Here is a 22,457-nt window from a genome sequence, read left to right as displayed (position 1 = left end):
TAATGACAGTTTTAAAGGCAATTGGGATGTTTATTTAGTTGTTGGTACGTCAGCATCTGTTCTCTAAGGTATGGTCAAGGATGACGTACATCAACATGAAGCTCAGAGGCTGTTAATCACACAATTATCAACTCATTCAGGAAATGTTAGGAAGACTCATTATACATTGTGAAATGGAACATTGGTGTTTACTGTGACCCATTTCTAAAGCCAGTGTCAATTTTGCAGGAGCACATTCAGTACAGACTGAATGATTCATCTGCAAGATGCTTTTAGCTTTATAAAACTGCTGATTACATTTAATTGTATGCGAAAATACAAATTAGTGATTTGGTATTTACTTCTGTGCACTAATAAACAGCCGATTCACCATTTTCTCAGCAAAATTAAAGGGATAAACAGATTGAGGTTCATTTTCTTTGGGTCACAGTAGAACATACTGTATGGGGGTTGAAATAATGAATGAGAATTCTCTTAGAGATTTATCCATAAAATACTCAACTTTGCGGTATTTCATTAAGTTTCACTCATCTAGTTCAACCATATATAAACCTAAATTTAGATGTGTCACTTTGATTTGAAATAGTGGTTACAGTACCTGTTTCTCCATCATGGCTTTTTCATATTCAGCCCGAACTACATCCAGCTCTGCCTGTTTAGCATCCAGTTCAGCTTGAGCTGTCTGGAGGTCTGCATTAGCTATGGCCAGCTTGTTCTCCTGCACTGCCAGGTTAGCCTGAGGGTGATGAAGAAATCAAGAAAGATATACATACTGTACTATATATTAATTTACAAAAGTCAACAAGGACCTAATGATTACAACAACGGCCTGATGGACACAATATAAAAGTTAAAAGTGTCTACCAAGAGCATAAATGAAAATGACATACACTCACCTAAAGGATTATTAGGAACACCATACTAATACTGTGTTTGACCCCCTTTCGCCTTCAGAACTGCCTTAATTCTACGTGGCATTGATTCAACAAGGTGCTGAAAGCATTCTTTAGAAATGTTGGCCCATATTGATAGGATAGCATCTTGCAGTTGATGGAGATTTGTGGGATGTACAAAGCTCCCGTTCCACCACATCCCAAAGATGCTCTATTGGGTTGAGATCTGGTGACTCTGAGGGCCATTTTAGTACAGTGAACTCATTGTCATGTTAAAGAAACCAATTTGAAATGATTCGAGCTTTGTGACATGGTGCATTATCCTGCTGGAAGTAGCCATCAGAGGATGGGTACATGGTGGTCATAAAGGGATGGATATTGGTCAGAAACAATGCTCAGGTAGGCCGTGGCATTTAAACGATGCCCAATTGGCACTAAGGGGCCTAAAGTGTGCCAAGAAAACATCCCCCACACCGTTACACCACCACCATAATTGCATTAATGAGAAATTGAACAGGTGTTCCTAATAATCCTTTAGGTGAGTGTATAGTATCAATACATTAAATCAAGGTCTGTTCCCTGTGAAACCCTGTGAAGGTATCTTAATAGAACAGACAAAATATAAATAAAAAAACAGAAGTTCACATCTCTCACCTTCAAAGGAAGCACTTCTTTATTGATAGAGAAGAAAGAAGCCATTGCTTTGGTCCAGGAGCATAGCCCTGCAACATTTCCACACACCCTCTTGGCTGTTTCAATGTTATAGTCACCCATGTCAAAATATGGAGACAGGAGCTCCACCACCTCCTCATTGATGGAGTCTTTGGGAAATTGCTGCAGAGGAAACATAAGCACACTAGAGTAAAATGAAAGGAAATTATAACAGGGGATAAAATATTAGAGCCATATGTTATTTTTCAAAGGAAACCAGGAGCCTTACGATATTGTTTGTAAGAAACGGTATATATCTAACCACAAAAAAAACGTTTTGGTTTTGTGAACCCGTTTAATGTGACTTAAGCTTTTGCAAAAAGTTATGGAAGGATAGTTGTGTACACTGTAAAAAAGAGATTTTCCATGTAAACAAAAGACAATTCATTATATATGGTAATAAAAAGATAAAATTACAGAAAAGAACCACAAATTTACAAGAAAAACTGGTACAACATGTAATTTTACAGGGGGGAAAATTACTTTACGGTTAATGTCTGGTGAACCAGCTGTCAGAAAATTTCCATTACTTTACAAGATTTTTTTAAAGACTTTTAGTATCTGCATGTATAGTTTAGTTTACATTTTGGTAGACTGTCTAGTGTTTTATGTGTGTGTGAGAGGGTGCGGACATAGACAACAGAGACTTAACCAATGATCATTCATTACATTACAATAATCATTACACAGGTTGCTATACATATTCAGGATGAATATCTCATTGAGAAATGCCAAAAATGCTATACGAGTTAAATGAATACAGTGTACCTGTAAACTGCCAAGGAAGTTTCCAGCAGTCATGAGTTTGAGTGACTCCTGCCAGGATGGCATGATGCAGTTTTTCTCGTGGTCCATCTTTACCGTGTTCACTTTTCTCTGGAAGAGCAGCAACACGCAGTCCATGATACGCATGATAAGATGAGGGGGTCTGCCCAGTGTTCTCACTGTGGCAATGTCTGCAGGCTTTATGGTCTGTTAACAGACAAACACAGAACAAAAAAGACAAATTCAGGTGAATTAGATACTATATCGTACGGCACACAACAGCCTATAATGGGAAATTATAGGGATTTATGAACAGAAGAATACAAACCTTTCAAGTGTAAAGGAGAATGGAACAGAAAGTTGCCATTTTAGGAAATTATATTAAAGGGTGGGGGTTACATGTAAGATAAAAAACGAAAAGAGAAAAAAAAAAGATTGAGAAATTATTCATACCTGCTAGGATGGACCAGTAGTCTAATGGCGACTATATTTAATTTTAATGTAATTATTTGATGTGTAATTATTTGTTTTATGTATTTATTGTAATTTTAAACAACTTGTCCCTTAGTAAACAAGTTCATTTAAACCTGCTAAAAAACATATTCCTTGAATAAAGTGTGTAAATGAAATGTACTAAATATGCTTTCATTTTGCCAAACAGGAATAATGGGATCCACGCAGGTGGGACTCATGGGACAGCGAGCAGGTGGTTGAGGTGCATGTTTGGGTGGGTGTATGATTGAGTGGGTTGTTGTGTTTGTGTGTGGGTTTGGTCAGAAATGGCGGCTGTCAAGACCCCTGCTCGCTCACAGACCCCCTACAGCAAACCTGTCATCACATGCTCTATTTTTAAATCCTCCCAGGCAGCGTGTAATTACACCAAAACTGCAGACACCATAATGTCCCACCAACATCACACAGCAGCGACTCATGGCACCCTTTCACTTCCCTCCGATCTTCTCATTCGCCTCTCTCCTCTTCTCCCCTACCCTCTTCTTATTCTGTTCTCTTATTTCCTTCTCCCATTCTCTCCTCTCCTTTCCTGTCATCCACTTTTCTTCACACCTGTTCTTTCTCTGATTCTCTCCCGTCCCCTCCATCCATTCTCTCGTATTTTCCCCATTGATTGTCTTCTTTCCTCATCCCCTCTCCTCTCTGCTTATTGTCTCCACTCTTGTTTTATTGTTCTTGTGAATATGTTCCACACCTGCAGCGCTGCCTCCGCCTCCTCCAGAGCAGGTTTGGCGGCTTCCAGCTTCTCCTTAGCCATGGCCTTGTCTGCAGAAATGCTGTCAACAATGGCCTGGGCTTTATCTTTGACCTTCTGAACCTCAACTTTGACCTTTTCAGCCGCCTGAGCCTTAACGGTCACCTCCTTCAACACCTGATGAACAAAAAATAACAAAAGGAATGAAAACCCCAGTCCTGTTATACACAGTATGCAATATTTCACAGTTTTTCATTTATCATCTTAAAGAGCTTGAAGGGGTGGAGTGAGCCGCTGGTTGCATTTCGTTGGTTGAAGACTGTGTAAGATCATTCTGGGTTGAAAACATGCCCTTCTAAATATTTATTGTCAATCTAAGTTATCATAAATAGCTACAACTCTGTTAAGTGCAGTAACTTGGAGAGTCACAAGGCACTCACAATTTGACAGATTACATCACATCTGAATTTAGATGCAACTGAGAATCAATATTAACACAAATTTCTGAGTTAAAAAAGGTCAGGCCATGTATTTGTCTTCATGATCAATTGCTTCTTCTCGAGTACTTCTGAAAAAATTCATTTGAAATCATAAGGGGGTGACAAACATACACATGCGGACTTTATCACATTCATTTACCATATCAGCCTTCTGGTTGGCGATCTGAAGCTCTTTCTCCTTGACCTCCAGCTCTTTGCTGAGGGCAGCAACAGACTCCGAAGCTTCCTTCAGTTTCTGGAGGCCAGTGTTCATCCTAATCAAAACAACCCAGTCGGAAAATGAACGTCTATGACACAGCTCCATACTCCACAAACAGCATTTAGCAACATCTGTATTAACCTGTCTGCAAGCGTCTGAACCTCAGAGTGCTTCTCTTTGTAGATGGCCTTGTAGTCGTGGATGAAGGACAGGTAAGATTTGGGCGTGACGTGAGTGGAACGACGATACCTCTGGAAATAATCGGCGCACTTTTCCGCCACACCGTCCTGAAATGAGCCCATGCACTGAACCACCTCGCTCTTGACCTCGGGCGTGCAGTCTATGTCATACGTGGACAGGAAGTGTTCTGATACTGAGGAGAAACAAACAGAGTATTCACATGTAATCCAGAAATAACATTCATTGCTGTCATGATTTTTCGAATTGTCTAAGCAGTTCTCTTAGATGTAATCAATTTGAATTGTTAGAGGAACACTTTGTGCCTTGCTTGAATTGCTTGTTTATCTATCTGTCAACGTTGAACTGTACAAGCACAAATGCTTTTTCGAAAGCACAATTTGCATCGGAAGACCTGGGATGAATGGAAGCGGATGGCGTGCGCCTTTTTTTCAATCGTCCAATCGAATGACTGGAGGCAGGGCTTTCGTTGCGGTGACGGAACTTTACAATTGCTTGAAACGTCCGGAGACTGCAATGATGAAAGAGAAACTTGTGGTGGCTGTCGCAGGTTAACCGAGCAAGGTCAGTGAGCACCCTCTGCTTGTACCCGTTTTGAAGTTTCTGCTATTTTGACAGTTAACAGCAACTAGAGAGCTCGCGCTATATTCCTTGACCTTCAGTACAGCTGTTTCGGTTGTTGCCTAGCAACATAAAAAAATCATGCCACTTATGCGCTCAAAAAGCATCTTTCCCCATTGCCGTTCAAAAGCAGCCACATATTACAAAAACGTGTACGTGCAACAGTAAATTCAGTTAGTGGTTTAGTACAGTATAATCAGTCCCAAGACATTTGCAGAATCCATTCGCCAAATTTATTCTAGATGAAACATCCAACACATTTTACTGACCTGCGATCAGGGCGTCTTTAGGCCAGCGGCTAAACCAATCCATGGTGCACCCAGAAATGAGAGCAGGGAACTTCAAAGCCCGATTACGGAACTTCTCCCCAACCGGAGAAAAGCACAGGACCACGTGAAGGTTCTGCCTCACTCTGCTCATGAAATACTCATGCAGGTTTTCATTTGTGGGTGGCCGTCGTGGAAACTCTCGCTTCATGACTGGGATGAGGTCACTGAGAATCTCGTCCATCTCATCTCTAGCAAACAGATTGGACACCTGTGACACGCAGAATAATTCACACCTCATTAGATTAAACCCAGATGTAGAGATTTCACTGGGAATTTCTGACAAACGTATCAAGATCTAGATATAATGACACAGCTGAGGGGACAAAATTACACTTTCATGGATAGAGAAAAAAACATTTAAGCTATAAATAAACGCAGATGAGATCTCTTTAATGTCTTCATTATTTCACCAATGCAAACAGTTGCTTAAAGTGAAAATTCTTTCATCATTTTTTGAATTTATGATTGATTTTTTAAAAACTTCATGAGAAGAAGATATTTCGAAGAATGTCGATAGCCGAACAAGAGTGGTACCCATTCACTTGATTATGTGTCTAGAGGCGGACTGGTCCTACAGCTGTTCCCCAAGCAACAATCTTACAAATATCTCCTCTTGTGTTTTGCAGAAGGAAGTCATACAGGTTTGAAATGACAAAAGAGTGAGTAAATAATGACAGAATTTTATCTTTGAGTGAACCATCCCTTTAAGTCTCCTTACATTTGTCCTGAGAAAATGACCCAGAAAGATCAAAAACCTCACTAATGTCACTAGTTTCAGAAGAGATCTTTGAAGAAAAAAAACAATAAACTGAGTTTATCTTCCATCTTCCATGCACATCTGAGAACTCCATGCAATCTATAAATCAAGTAATAAAAGAGCTTTTGTCAAATATAATTTAAAAAGATGTTTTAAGATATCCATCCATTTTGTTTCTATGGAGGCTACTGCACTTAAAAGACAAGGCAGAAACAAAAAGTTATCTTATTAATATAGTTATCTGGAGACATCTGTGTAGAAATGTCACAGAAATACAGATACAAATGATTAAAATGCTGTCTGGTCATATCCTGTAAAGAACAGTATTTCACTTCTCGTCTCTTTTCAAAAACATGGGTAATACATTTCACTCTACGGCTTTTGTTTGTCGTTCTTACAACCCAGTCTGGCCTCATCAGTTTCCCAGCTAAACCTTGACATCCTCTGTATAATTTAGGGCCAGCGTTTTCATTAATATTCCTGAGCAAACGTCTCGCTCCCCGAGTGCTGGAGCGCTCTTGTGCTGATGTAAGCGCATATGTAATTAACCACTACATGAGAATAATAAAATAACAGCCTTGAACAAACCCTCTAGACCAAAGACCTGTCCAAGACTGTATGACTGAGGTGAAGACCCAGAGATCGGGAGGTGAAGCCTGCTGTTAAATAATATCCAATTATACACAAACACCTTTAGAGTATTCAGGAATGGAGACACACAGGAACATAGCGCTAATTAAACACATTTTGTCCTTTGTAAAGCTTCTCTTGCTTCTTATTTGCTCTCTTACTAGACTTACTAACCCCCCCACCCACCATCTCCACACTCTTTAAGAGGTCTTGATATAGAGGTTAATTATGGGGAAAAGCATTTCTTTGCTCATTTGAAATAAAACAATAAAGCTTGACCCTCTAAGTAGATTTACATTAGCTATCATAACCCATACCAATCATAACTATTTAACACCCATCTATGTGGAATAAGATGGAAAAGCAAGTCATTTCTGAAAGAGTGTGTTAAGTAGCAATTCATTTCAACAGATTTTCATGGATGATTACACATCTACAAAAAAAACGTGATTATGACTATTTTGCATTTAGCAATCCATCGGTATTCTGTATTAAGAAACCTGTGAACTTGTGATAGTGTTAACTACTGTATGCCCCATGTGTAGGGTTATGTGGTAGGATAGCCAAACCTAACACAGATCATTTATTAGTACTTGAAGGTACAGTAACAAAAAACAGAGCTTTGTTCTAAACTAGAGTCTAAATTAAATGATAATGAATTTTATAGTGAGTTTTGAAATTTATAGTTTTTATAGTATGATATGAAGGATTAAACATCATGCTTATGCAGCATCTGCTGGATACTGAGCCAGCAATAACACTATATATAGAAAATAATGTATATGTTAGAAACAACTTTATGGAAGTATTTTAATGACTTTAATTTTTGAAGAAAAAAGCATGTTGAATTACTACTAATCAAAAAAATCCTGTTGCATTACCAGTGCTTGCATGTTTAGAGTTTGCAATTCAATATGGTTGTACATTTAAGCTGTGAATATTTCAAATTGAAACATTTCACACTCTGTTTCATCGTCTAAAAATTAAATAATCAAAATTCACCTTTTAAATTACATTAAAAAATTCAACTTGGTTTTAAATACAACCTTTAATATTCAACAGTTAATTTTCAGTCTATATTATTTCGATTTAAAAATTCGCTTCCACAAATTCAGGGGTTCAAATTCGGCTTGAAATTCAACGTTTCAAAATCCGGGAATCCGAGGAAAAGCAATAGAGCGCCGATTCTACAAATACATGATCTCTTCCTGCTGCCTGACCGCTTCACCAGCAGGTGGTGCAAGTCGGTTCTGACGTAGATCAAAGCAAGAAATGCAGATACTCTTTATGTGTTTGCCACACAGTCCACTCATCTGCTCGATTAAGTGAATTTAGTTGTTCTCATATAAAGCTTCTTATGTATCATCAACATTTTCAGAAATGTTTACTGACGCTTTCACTGTCTGCACAGACACACACTAGGCCTATTATGCTCAGACTTTGACTGCCCTCCTGTTCTGGCTTGAAGGAATTAGGTTATTTTTTACTTCAACACATCATTTTCACATAAATATTATGCATCATCAGCATTGAAAGGACATTTATTGTGTTTAAAGCGGTCAAATACTGAGATCTCAACCAGCATCTTATTGATAACTGCTCCGATTTTAACACGTAGGCGTCACTCCCAGTATGTGCTTCTTTATATGACAAAGCAGCAATCTCTACAGACTTTCTTTTTATTTTCCTAACATTAACTTGTTTTAATTTGCGACTCTCAGAAAATGATGGATGTTGTGGAATTGTGGAAATGTTCAACTTTTTATTTTGTTAATACAAAATAGAAAAACTGATATTTTAGCCAAGCGAACTTCTTTAGCAGGACGGATAAAATTACCAGATACAAACAGACTGCATCTGCTTTAGAACCAGACAAGACCCGAAGTGTCTTGTGCAGCCCGCAGCCAAGCAAGATACCTCACGGCATTATGGATCTAACAGCTGAAAGATGGTTTTTGAGCGCAAATATTCAAACTTTTGTTGCATACTGTGTTCATTTCCCAAAATCTGCTTGAGTTGCTGTCTGTTAATGAAATGCAAAAAAATGTCAATAACTCACAGGATTATCCTAATCATGTCTTGCAAAGTTTGGTGTAACAACTATTTGTTGTTTACATAACAATTCAACTGATTTAATTTGTGTCTTTCGAGTCGATTCGGGAAAGCACATTATTTTTTATTTACCAGGGACAACATGCCATACTGAATATCCGCAACATGCACGGTGGGATGGTGGAACAAAAACGTTATAAGCTAGTAAGGTTTGCTAAGTGCTTGTACTCTATCCCTTTAGCGTCCACGGACCACGCCATCATGGCCGGTGTACCTTGCTAAAATGCTTAATGTTGCTTTATCTTCAGACCAGAGGACCAAAATTAGTATAGCCTACAGCTTTTTAATAAAGCGTATGCGGAAGAGCCATGAATATGAACGCAAAAAGCACAAAATGGCACAATAAGACTTTTAGGATGTCCAGGCGTATTTCTCACATAGGCTGAAAACATAACTAGGAGGGAAAACAATGACGCGAGTTAGGTAGGTGTCTTTATTATTGCAGTATTTCATTTTTTATTTATTTATTCGTTCATTTAGCCTAATAGACTAAAATTGGCTTTATTTTTTGTTCTGTCCTCAGAGATTTTTGATGAAAAGTAGGCATAATTATTTCCATTGATATGTCTCTTTTAAGTGGTTATTAGTTTGTTTAGGTTTAAGCATTTACATCCTACATTTACAGAATATTTTACAATTATGTTTTTAAGAAAATACTTATTTTAATATGGTATTATATTGTAGATTATTTTACGCTCTGATAAAAATTGTTCATAGCTTGTTCTTATATCTGTTTGCCCTACTATTTCATTTACTACTGTAGTCAGTTTTAAATGGATATTTATTGCTTTTTCTTATTTAGTTTTATACCAAAATAAAATGTTTCATTATGAACCTAATGTAATGCTTTCAAATCTTGTTGTATTGTTTTCTGGCACATTTAATCATATACCATTGCATCTGTCATTCAAATAGCTTTATGAAATTATTTTATTTTATTTTAAAAACTCAATACACAGTATGATTCAGTAAAGCACTGTTATATATCCATTTTTTTCTCATCCCCGAAACTCAAACCATTATTTGATGACTTAAGATAGTACTTTTCAATTGCCCACATTTTTATGTTTGTATTTGGCAAGCTACAGAAATTATTTAAAGTAATTTACCTACACGATCTTAACCAATATTGTTTTGCATCTGTATGACATATCGCTTTATTGCTCCCTGAACTCTTATTATGTTCATTTGAATAAAAATGCTAAATGCTGCAAAATGACTTAATGTTAATATATCATATGCAGGTAAAAAACAATGGATGCATATAAATAGCAAGCCAAATACAAACATAAACTCGTACTCTAGATAGGCAGCACAAGGAAATCGTGTAGAATATTTATATAATTAAATTAATATTATAAATGTATGAGTAGTCCAATGATTCCAGGCCACCTGGAATTGTCCCCGTGCACCAAGTCCTTTCCAGGGCTGATAGAGGTGAGCTAAGCTGCCAGTACAAACGTCAATACATTTCTTCTTGATGATACATAAGAAGCTATACATGAAAACAACTAAATTCACTTAATCGAGCAGATGAGTGGACTGTGTGGCAAACACATAAAGAGTATCTGCATTTCTTGCTTTGATCTACGTCAGAACCGACTTGCACCACCTGCTGGTGAAGCGGTCAGGCAGCAGGAAGAGATCATGTATTTGTAGAATCGGCGCTCTATTGCTTTTCCCTGGGATTCCCGGATGTTGAAACGTTGAATTTCAAGCCGAATTTGAACCACTGAATTTGTGGAAGCGAATTTTTAAATTGAAATAATACGGACTGAAAATTATCTGTCGAATATTAAATGTTGTATTTAAAACCAAGTTGAATTTTTTAATGTAATTTAAAAGGTGAATTTTGATTATTTAATTTTTAGACGATGAAACGGAGTGTGAAATGTTTCAATTTGAAATATTCACAGCTTAAATGTACAACCATATTGAATTGCAAACTCTAAACATGCAAGCACTGGTAATGCAACAGGATTTTTTTGATTAGTAGTAATTCAACATGCTTTTTTCTTCAAAAACTAAAGTCATTAAAATACTTCCATACAACTTGATATAGTGTCAATAATTTGCGTTAAAAAGCGTAGTAAAGCAAAATAAAACAGCTTTCCAAGTGAATTGTCACATATTCCTTTTAAATGGTTGAATGAAAATGAAATTACTAATCTCTGGTCTACGATGAGTCATCCCTTCTCCGATTTTTTTGGGTATTACTGCTTCTCTTTCCACACTTCAATTCACAGAAATCAAAGTATGTTGTCTCTTCAAAACGTGCGTCATTTTTCATCGCATCAATAACCCATGAATTTTTCTCTCTTATTAAAAATAGAAAACTTACTGGAATTGTCCATTTCTGTGTATCAGCAGCTGGTGACATCACCACTTGTTCTCAAACCACAAATGTGTGATGGTTTGACCATAGTGATAAAATCAGTTTTTTTAAGACTCAATATACAGTATATGCATGTCAAAAACACTAGCAATATTGTTTCTATTAAGCCATTACGTTGGCTTATAGAATAACATTGCAGTTATAATCATTTATAACATTACGTCTTCCATGATTTGTGAATCCTGTTGGATTCCATCTGCAGTGGATGTGAAGATAACAACTATAATTTGATCAAGTTACACTTTTGGTATTGTTTTGCAAGTTTTTTGTCATATCATCACTAGACTAGGAAAAAAACAAATGCTGTAAAGAAGTAGAATATGGGCTTCAGGATAAGGAACTAACTGTGAATTATCTATTTTGGTCTAAATTTAAAGCAACAAGCCTTTTTGCACATATTGTACTACCAGAACTCTGTTTCTGTCAATAAATGTCAAATGTTTGTCATTCAAACCCATCCATCTCTCCACCCTCATCTTCATCCTCCCCTAAGCTTCAGTCATGTTAACACCTCAAAGCTCCTCTGTTGGTTTTGTCTGTGAAGGATGGATTCATGAAGTGAACTCAGCCAATGCTCTCTGGCAGGTGTCACCTTTCCGGACGTATATCTATGTTGCTTAGTCTCCTTGAAAAACCCATCTGTCTCCCTAATATAAAGCGATGCATCTCTTGCCTCACAGATCTCATTTACTCCTGTTCTTTATCACCCAGAATGAACTCTGTAATTTGTCAAGGGAAGGTAATACACTGTCTTCTCCACATCTGGATTTTTCAACTGTAGGGGAACATGCAGAGTGACCTTGAGCCTGGCTTGCAGTATTTTAACATGTGCTCTAAAAACATCACTGAGAGGCTCAGAATGTAAGTCCCGTGCATTCCAGTACTCTGACCTCGCCAGATGAAAGGACGTTGTTCATGTACTCCAGGAAGGACTCATCCTTGATCTCGTTGTCAGTGAAGATGAAGCTGATGCCTTTGCCCTGCTGTCCGGCTGTCCTGTACAAGCCCTTCAGGTCCTCCATCAGGTTGGCTGTGTTGTAAGAACTACAAAAAGAGGGAGAAGGAGAGAAACACATTAAGTTTGAACATGTTAGCATGAACCATGTTCTAATGATGGAATATAACCAAAAAAGGCTAAATAATATATATTTATATAAAATTAGATCTCATGCAAGTCAAGTTGAGTAAATATTATTTTGCCCTTAATATTTTTTCTTGCAAGTCAAGTTCACACTGCACACTGTCTTTTTTTTATTGTTTTCCAGAAAAAATGTCAAGAAATTCTTGAATCAAGTTGCAAAAAAATCTGCCATCTGTCTTGATTTAAAGGTTTACATTAAGGTTTACCTTTTTCTTAGTTACACAATTCAAGATTATTTTTTTACCCCATTGGCAGATTTGTTTGCTTGTTTTAAGCACAATTTAACTGAAATGTTATATAACAAGACTTATTTTCTTAGCTCATTTTGCTCATTAAGAAAATGCATCGTGATTCTATTTTTTGGACATTTTTACTGGAAAACTAGACAAAAATACTAAGTAAGAGAGTCATTTTTGCACTGCATCTTTTATCTTCCTAACTCTTCTGTATTATATATCTGTGTTCATTTTTTTAAAACATGAGGGGAAAAAATTACTATAATTAAATGAATTAACAATTCCAGAACCTATATATTTAATGTTAACATCAATAAAAATTCCCAATGAGCAAGTACGTTATTGCGATAAGGCAACTTTGGAAAAACGAATTTCTTCATTTTTACTTTGAATTGCTCTTTTAATTCCAGGAATGCAATTTGTTGTATTTTCTCTGAATATTAAGAAAATAAGAGAGAATAATATGTTGCAACATACTAAATATTTAATACAAACTATATGGCAACAGAGGAATTGGATGTGAAAGCAGCCTGTGTTTTGATGGCAACAAGCTAAAAAACTTCATACTTTAACATATCCATACACACAAGATCTGGTGAAAGGAACACCAGATTCATTCATATCAATATCAAACAAGAGCCAATGAAAAACAATATCCAAATAGGTGTACTGCCAAAAGCTCGCTGCCATCCTCACATCCAACAAAGGAATTTCATTCCCATCAGTGAAGAGATTACCCCAACCCCCTAAAGTAAAAACAAGACAATCTAAAAAAAACTTCATCTTGATAGATGACTCCTTTTCCTTTTACAGACTTTAATGATCAGGACGTATTCCCACTTTCAATTTTAGCAGCAGATTATCAATTACATTGGAAGACAGGAGTCTGAATTGAAAACGTCCAGTCTCATTGGCGGGATCAGACTGCACGCTTGACTGGTTGCAGGTTGTTTCCTATTTAGAAGCTGAATTGAAAAGTGCGGGCCAGAACAGACTTATACACATATACCATCTACTGGAGAACGTCTTAACTGCATAACACAAGAGAAAGTGTTTCTCTTTCGACATTTACGCATTGATATTCATTACATTCATTCTATAAGCATCGTAAAGGTACTGTATGTGCTCCAGTGGATATGGGAAACAAAACAAGGGCACGAAAAATAAAAGTTTGGATTTAACTCCTTTCAGCACCCAAATACAAGAGACGGATGAAATCTCATTTTACCCCAGAGGGATGCGTGCATTTGAATGCAGCAGCTATGAATTATTGAGTATGTGGAGGCACAGGTGACTTACCGAGTGAGTGTAATCTGGAAAGTCTTGTAGCCAGCAATGAAAGACGCTAGTCTTGTCAAACTCTGTTTTCCAGAGCCTCCCACACCAACCAGGAGGGCATTTCCCCGGGGGGTCCTGATGATACGAGAAATCTGGCCGGAGAAAGAGAAGGAACACGGTAGAAACAGAGACAGATGCTACCTCATTACAATGCAAAACGTTTACATGCACACTTCACACAATGAAACTGTAAAGCAGGACATGTCTATTTCTAGTGACAGGCATGGAAGGTGAACTGGAATAACTCTTTTATTAGTTGTGAGCAAGAATGCTTATAGATTAATAAATATATATTTTATATTATTATAAGACATATATGAATTGTTAATACAACTGCAATAATAGGAAAATTACTTTATGCATTTCTTTGTTCTCTTGAACACAAAAGGAGATATTTTGAAGAATGTAGGAAATCAAACAGTTCTGGGGACTACCATTGTATTTTTTTCCAACTATGGTAGTCAATGGTGGCCAAGAACTGCTTGGTTACAAGCATTCTTCCAAATATATTTTTATTCGTTCATCAGAACAAAGAAAGATATACAAGTTTGAAACAACTCGAGGTTGAGTAAATGATGACCGAATTTTACATTTTTGGTGAACTGCCCCTAACCAGAACCTCTGTACCTTAACAAGGTGAATCATGGCATCCCTGAAGAAGACCATATCCATTCCTGCACCTCTGATGCTCTCGTTGTACTGATTCAAAAACAGGTTCAGCCTCTCCATCAGACTGTCGTAAGATTTAATGGACTCGTACACTTTCGGCATGTCGAAATCTGTTTCCTCTGGTTCCTCCCCTGTTCAGGTATAAAACACCACATGAACAGCCATTTCAAACCAGACTTTTCATCCAAAATTGTGACTTTACAATATAAACGTGGATAGACGGTTTCAAAGTGACAACATAAACAAACGTTACTGCATACTATGCACGCCTTCATGGACTGCCCTTAATTTACGGTACAATAATAAGAGTTCCTGTAGATTAATTCTGATAACAACCAAATGAAACCAAGGAAGAACATAATTGGCTAAACTTGTCTCTCCAATATTTCGAATTTAGATTGACATTGACATCAGTGAATGAACATTCAACAAAATTCAACAAACTGTTATTTTATACAATTAAATAATAATTTAAATTAATATTAACATAAATTAAATTAAATTAAATATATTATATATATTTATATTTATATATATATATATAAAATATAAATAAAAAATATTATATATATATATATATATAAGATACTAGCCAAACACAGATGGGAAGTTAACTGCAGCCCAGGAGTGTGCGCCGGATGAAACGGGATTTACGTATGATCATTACCTGTGGCTTCAGGTGCATCTCTGAGAAAGTCCACAAAGTATGAGTCCACACCAGCATCCACTATCTCACGCTCTTTTACCCCGAGCTCGTCCTCTACCAGCTTCGCCAGAGTGCAGTCAAACCAGGCCACGTCCTCTGGGGCGGTGAACCGGTCAGCGATCACACGCTTGCATTCATGCTTCCACAACCTCAGTAAGACCTGTGCATTTTATACATCGTTTTTTTATTTACATTTAGACATTTGTCCGATGCTTTTATCCAAAGCAATGTATGGTGCATGCAAGCTATACGGTACATATTATAAAAGTTAATAACTGTTTTCTCTGGAAATCGCACCCATGACCTTGGCATTGTTATTGGCATACTCAATTTCAACCGAACAACAGGAACAAATTGAATACATCCTGCTGTTTGGTGGTGTAGCGATACTGAATCTAAAGCGATACAAGATGAACTATGTTGTAACAAATATAATAGTGTATTCAGATCAGCAAATGAGAGCTTTGCATATTAACGAAAAGATAACCAATCAATAGCTCTCTGTCTGCTAATTCATTTCAGAAACGAACAAATTGTTCGGCTTAGTGTCTAAGAAACAACACAATCCTTTTTAAACTCACATCGGGCAAGTTGACGACTTCCGCGGTCACTGTGAGCATCCCCTGCCAAATGCGTGAGAGGTCCCGCAGGTTAAATATGTAGTGGAAGTTGGCAGGAGTGGGTAACATTTTAACCTTCGTCATTTGCCACAGTCTTCGGGTCAACGGAACTAGCCTGACCACCATATTGCGCACGTCCTCCGAAAACCCCCGACAGGAACAGTAATGACCCGTGCCGATCACACCTGCAGCCGAGAAAGATAACCAGAAAGAGATTCATGGAGAAAGAAATTGAACTACTCCTGACAGGAAAATCGCAAGGGTTAAGGACAGAATGACCAAATGTGATTTTCATGTAGAATAAAAGACTGAGCGGAATATGAGATGTCACAACTATGACATACAATTTGAGCTGTGTAGGTTAACCTGTGTGTGAACGTGAAATGTCATATCAATGAAAAAACGTCAGTAAAACATCCAGGCAAGGAGGAACGCTAGCAACGGCTCGTAGTCAAAATCAATATGCAATTACACGATCGGTTCTGCTTAAGCAATGCTCTTGACAGCCTTGACCAAATAAAATAAGATGGAATAAATCAGATTTCTCTGAGCCATAAAGAAGCATAATCCATATAGTTTGTTGTAATTTCACGAGACAATGCATAAATCAGACAACGTTAACAGGATTCTTTCAAATGTGTTAAACATTTTTCTTTCAATATGGTTGCTATTCACATGATGCTCATATGCGATCTCGTCTCATTGAGCTCTTTTATGAAGAAGAGCACTTGAAATAGGCCCATTTCATGCGTTTTAGGGCAATTGTGAAGAAAATGTGAACATAGAATGAACAATCGTTTCTCAAATCGACCTTGGTAATACATCTGTGAAGCAATGTTTTAAGGCAATGGCATTTGACTGTGTGAATGGTAGATGAACATACTGACCGAAGATTTTATCTATGGAGGCATTAGATGGAAGAGTACAGTTAAAAATGGAAAATTGTCTCTTCAGTCTTTGAGGGATGTCATTTCGTCCCCCTCCAGGATGTATCATAGCTGCCAAAAACTGGATATCCACAATGCCGGTGAACTCTCCTGGTTTCTCCAAGTTATAGAAGCCATTCTGTTCCATCAGCTGTCGAACAATCTCATTGGTGACCTTATAACAGGGAAAATAGATACAGAGATGTTTTTTTGAGATTGGGAGGCAATGGCAATTCACTAAAAAATGAAAACTCTGTCCTCATTTACTTACTATCTTGTCATATTAAAACTGTAAGACTTTCTTTCTAAAGCAGAACACAAAATAAGATATTTTTAAGAAAGTTAGTCACCGAACAGCACTTGACCCCATTGACTTCTATTGTATAGACACAAAACCAATGCAAGTGAATCTGTGCGGGTTAACAAAATTCTTTAAAATGACTTCTTTTGTGTTCTGCGCAAGAAAGAAAGTCCTACAGGTTATAAACGACAAAAGGGTGAGCAAATGATGACAGAATTTTCATTTTGGGATGAACTATCAATTTAATGTACGTTATGCAGAAACATTAATGCATGCGATTTGTCACCTGGTCACCCCACTCATTGATCACAGGCATGTTGATGTCATCAATAAAGACGGACATCTTCTTCCCTGCCGGAGGGCCGTAAGTGCTTCCCATTCGCTTATCCACGTAACTCTCCACGGAGCGCTAGGGATTCGTAGACGGCGACAAGATCATGGATATGCTGATTACTCACAAATATCCCACAGCGGCACATGAATAAAGAACACGGATGCGATTTGGAAGCATAATGAAATAGTCAATAATGAAACAGAGATGTTGATAGAAACATTAGCCAGTCTAAATAACACAAGATACACCGCTTTCATTCAGTAACACTTTAGACAACCTGTGTATAAAAAAATAATACACATACTACGTTATAAAGGGATTTCAATGCATTGTAATGATTTTTTTTATTCTAGTAATAACAAATACATTCGGTTTAGTTAATTGTGTGAGATAGATAGACAGACAGACATAGATGGAGACAGACAGTCAGATACAGACAGACATAGACAGATAGACAGACATACGTATGCCATGTTTGGAGTGAAATGGAGCACAAACACACAGCTGATACCTGAAACATGAGGGGCGTGGTGGCTGAGGAGAAATTAAGGCTCTTGGCAGTGTGGGATTCTGGGTCATATTTTGACATGTAGCCTTTTATGATGACAGTTTTGGCAGTTCCCTGTTCTCCTATCAAAAGCACAGCCTGAAACATATAAAGAAGACATGAGGAGACTCCAGAGAGAGAGCGAGAGAGAGACCATCTGTTCTTCTGCTAATCATAGTGCCTGCAGCGGAGGTTAAGTCTTGACGAATGACAATCCTCGCTCAGAGAAAGAGATGATGCGTGATGTCACTGCCACACTAGAAAACAGACTTACCAAATCTATTGAGAATAACATTAATCAATTTATGTACTTGCTTAATAACTGATTTTTGTACATTTTTTTACCAAAAAAGTAAAATATTGCATCTTACAATAATCTTTTGTATCTCTCATTAAAAGCACTAGATTAATACATCAAAATATTCTCAGCAAGACCTATCACACTCCCACCTTGCCCTGCTTAGCAATAGTCTGGATGAGGAAGTCCGTGCGAACATTGTCAACATTGGGCACCAGGATGGAGCTGTATTCTGGTGTGAAGTCAGGAGGGTAGATGTACTCCTCCACTCTGCTATTCCAATGAACCCACTGACCTGAATAAAAACACACATAAAACAGTAGCACAACTTCCACTGTCAGAAGTCTGAATAAAGCAACATGGAAAAAACTTTCATTAAAATTCCATAACAGGCAAAACTATGTTCTATAATAAAACTGGGTTATTAACTCCAGCTGTGACTGACAGGTGGAACATCCGGCCTGAATATGTAAGCCTGGAAAATTTCATTCTGTTTAGACACGAATTCTGCCAATTAAAAGCATCTATCTGAATTGCAAAGTGCCCAGAAAAGTGTGACAAAGCTCGCAAATGAGATGTGATTTTGAAAAACAAGCCTTAATAAGATGAATTTGAGCATGTGTACAAATCACATGACCTTGAGATGGTAAACCAAAGATCTTTGAATATTCAGTTTGGTGATACTCATTTTGTGGGCCACCAAAAACGTCCTGACACTCCTTAGTCAAAAAGAGAATGTAATGTAAAAACAAAAGTTTTGCAAAAAGTTTCAGATTTGTTTGGGTAGTATGATTGGTCACATGCACTTCATGTTAAGAAAGAAATACAGGGATTATTTGTGGCATTCACTGAAGAATAACGGATTACTTTTGGGACTTTTGGAGTTGGGTGTTTCTTTGTTAAAGCAAAGAGATCAAAAATACCAATTTATTTGCAGAAGACCCTGTTATATGTAAACAGAAGCACTGAGAAAAAGTGTTTGTAGTGCCTAAAAATTAGGAGTGCGAGTATGTTTGGTACCATCATTAGTGACGTAAAAGTCAAACATAGTGTCCTCGCTATGAGGTGGGATGTCTGGAAGGTCCAGGCGGATGGTGTCATGACGACGGAGCCAGTTCTCCAACTTGCTTCGATCATCAAGTTCCAAGAGGGCTCCAACACTCCACATCAGAGCGAAGACGTACAGGCGCTCCATGTGCTCACGGGACAGCTCCCCTCCCTGCTCCTGATGAGTTACATCATCAAAGACACCATCAAAGCTGATCACATTTTTCCTTTCATATTTCAAGTTTTTGTTAAAGAGACATACTCAAAAAATCTGAAATTATATGCTAGTCAGAATTATATGCTATTAAGGTATGACTGCTCCTGTTTACTTACTATAACAGAGGTCAATTCCCTATAGAAGTATTAAAGGTAAAAAAGCAAAAACTGATTTGAAAAGTTCATAGAAAAAATTGAAAAATGAAGCGCCAATGACGCAAACAAAACACAACATTCCCCGGTCTCTCAATTAGACATAAGTGTCTCTCTTGTGGCTATATCCCGAGGTGTTAATATTCCACAACGTCCTATGTAATGTTCTGACACTTTCCGTGTTACGGTCCATCACAGAAATGCTCAAATCACATTATTGCTGGGAGGTGGCACTGCTATCATTCCTTCATACACACTGTGAATAAATGAATTACGCCTAGAATGAAGTGCTTTTGAAGGTTAAGGCCCTTTTATACAGAGTCAGTGGGTGTGATCCACATTCAGCCTATGTTTAAGTGGACCAACATACTCAGAGAGCCGTATATTGCTTATATCTCACATCTAAATGATTTATTAATCATATTGTGTGACGTTTACTAGGGACAATTCACAATAATCATATTTTTTACTTTTACATAAGTGAAACATCAAGGTTAAATTTACCTTATTCTTTTTTATTTAAGGAATAGGTCAACCTAAAAACGAAAATTCTGTCATCAAGTCTCAGCCTCAAGTCGTTTTTAACAAGAATACATTTTTATAGTTACGATAAACACAAAAGAAACATTTGGAAGAATGTTTGTAACCGAACCGTTCTGGGGCACTATTAACTTCCATATTAGGAAACAAAAAGAAGTCCCATGGCACTTCTCGTAAAGAGTAGGGGTGTAACCCCGTCCTGGTCAGATTCCCTCCACTGGCCCTTGTCTATCATGTCTATCACCTGTAGCTGGTGTGTGGTGGTGAGTACGTTGTACTGTGGATGCTGCACACTGGTGGTGGTTTGAGGAGAGACCACCCCCCCATATGATTGTAAAGCGCTTTGGGTGTACAGCGATACACAATAAAGCGAAATCTACATGCCTAATTCATTCATTCAAACAAAACTACTATGGTAGTCAATAGTGCACCAGAATGGTTTGGTTTCCTACATTTTTCTTAATATCTTCATTTGTGTTCAACAGAACAAAGAAATTTGTGCAGGTTTGAAACAACAGGTGACTGAGTAAACTATGACAGACTTTTCATTTTTGGGTGAACTTTTCCATTTCATGGTAGTGTACAAATGAGCAGAATTGGTTCCTACGCTGAGTCTTCTAAATGGGTCACTAAAACAGTTATGTTACTATAGCACTAAGTAATTGTAACTTTTTGTAAACTGACTTATTTGACAATCCTTCAAATGAGACCCGTCACATAAAAAAAGTAATCTGTTAAACAATAAGTAGCAGAAACTTGTTTTAAGTAAATTGACCCATCATATATACTTCAGATAAAATTAAATGAAGTATAAGATTATGTAGGAGTAAATCAGATATGTGCATGTCTATTTTGTATTTAGATGCATTAACATAATGTAGCAATTAACAGCAACAGAAAATAAACATTGAGATGGCACAACCTTGGGCTGAATGAGTCCCTGCAGCATGTTTATGCATTGCATGATGAAGAAGGCCTCCAGCATCTCCATTTTATACTGCAGAGACTGAACGCTGAAGCGGAAGAGCTGAGGAAAGGAGGACGAGAAGAGATCCCTCAGGACCAGCCCTTCCTGAGGGGAACGATTCTTCAGCCAACCCTGAAAAAACACACACACACACACGAACACACACACACACACACACACACTGGTTATCTTGGATGAAATGAAGTATCCTTTTGTTCTCAGACTGTGACACGTTTGGGTAAAAAAATGATTTGACTTCTTCTGTGTTTCGTCTTTTCCCTCATTTCCTCTTTATCAGTGGAGCACTTTGAAGTCTATTATAAAGGCAGAGAGAAATGCCCTGGGAATTCTACACTTCATTAATATGGAGTGGAGCGATACGAATAACAGAAGCACTGCTTTCTATAAGCTGGATACAAATAAATAGAGAGAAATAAAAATCTACAATTATAAAGATCATTATAGAAGATCATTCAGTACACGTTCCTCAACACCCACCTCCAAAATAGGACTCCAGTTCAGGACAGAGGAGCTCATGAACACCATCCCGTTACGGGACACTGTGGCCGGGGAGGCGTTATCAATGTTGTGTGGCTCGAACACGATCTTGCACGTAGGTGCCATGGGTATACGGTCACCATTGGCTAATGTCAGCGTGCGATTATCATCTAGGACTGAGTTGAGATTTTCAATCCATATGGCATCAACCGGGCCATCGAGTACGATCCATATGTGTTCCCCTATACACAAAACATGTATTACAAATAAGAAATGGAGCCAATATAGATACTCAAAAGCATAATTGTTATCTTCCATCAATCAATGTGATCAGTGATTGACATTTGACATCTTCCAGCTGATAGCTTTGCCCGATTGGTTTCTAAAGCCCTATTTGATGTCTGCCCTTGTCCATTGATTTTAAAAAGCCTAGTCGACGGGTTCATGCGTGTTTGTCGCATTCAAATGGGCCATTCTGTTTGATGTGTTGTAGATTTCATCCTTTTACAGTTCAAGAGGGTTTTTAACCACTTCGACATCCATTAGCTTTCACGCGAAGCTGACTGATCATGCAAAACCGTTCTTCTAGGTTCCTTTGCTGAA

General features: G+C 37.6%; 1 protein-coding gene across 3 annotated transcripts in view; it reads right to left on the bottom strand.

Moving 5' to 3' along the window:
* Positions 1–22,457, bottom strand: part of dnah5 (dynein, axonemal, heavy chain 5) — a 91,292-nt gene that overhangs the window by 31,840 nt on the left and 36,995 nt on the right. For 2 of the 3 annotated variants that reach the window (XM_056761813.1, XM_056761814.1), the window contains exons 43-61: positions 21,855–22,096; positions 21,312–21,488; positions 19,454–19,658; positions 18,586–18,728; positions 18,100–18,234; positions 17,541–17,663; positions 16,915–17,128; positions 15,989–16,212; positions 15,369–15,567; positions 14,660–14,832; positions 13,994–14,124; positions 12,208–12,361; positions 5,364–5,631; positions 4,417–4,648; positions 4,216–4,330; positions 3,577–3,753; positions 2,373–2,576; positions 1,548–1,727; positions 599–736 (exon numbers count right to left, since the gene is read on the bottom strand). In XM_056761813.1, coding sequence (XP_056617791.1) covers positions 599–736; positions 1,548–1,727; positions 2,373–2,576; positions 3,577–3,753; positions 4,216–4,330; positions 4,417–4,648; positions 5,364–5,631; positions 12,208–12,361; positions 13,994–14,124; positions 14,660–14,832; positions 15,369–15,567; positions 15,989–16,212; positions 16,915–17,128; positions 17,541–17,663; positions 18,100–18,234; positions 18,586–18,728; positions 19,454–19,658; positions 21,312–21,488; positions 21,855–22,096 — 3,434 coding nt within the window. The remainder of the gene's footprint in view (positions 1–598; positions 737–1,547; positions 1,728–2,372; positions 2,577–3,576; positions 3,754–4,215; positions 4,331–4,416; positions 4,649–5,363; positions 5,632–12,207; positions 12,362–13,993; positions 14,125–14,659; positions 14,833–15,368; positions 15,568–15,988; positions 16,213–16,914; positions 17,129–17,540; positions 17,664–18,099; positions 18,235–18,585; positions 18,729–19,453; positions 19,659–21,311; positions 21,489–21,854; positions 22,097–22,457) is intronic. The other variant, XM_056761815.1, reaches the window with a different exon arrangement.

The sequence above is a fragment of the Triplophysa dalaica genome, chromosome 12 (assembly GCF_015846415.1).
Source record: "Triplophysa dalaica isolate WHDGS20190420 chromosome 12, ASM1584641v1, whole genome shotgun sequence".
NCBI classification, from domain to species: Eukaryota; Metazoa; Chordata; class Actinopteri; order Cypriniformes; family Nemacheilidae; genus Triplophysa; species Triplophysa dalaica.
This window is presented reverse-complemented; position numbering and strand designations above follow the sequence as displayed.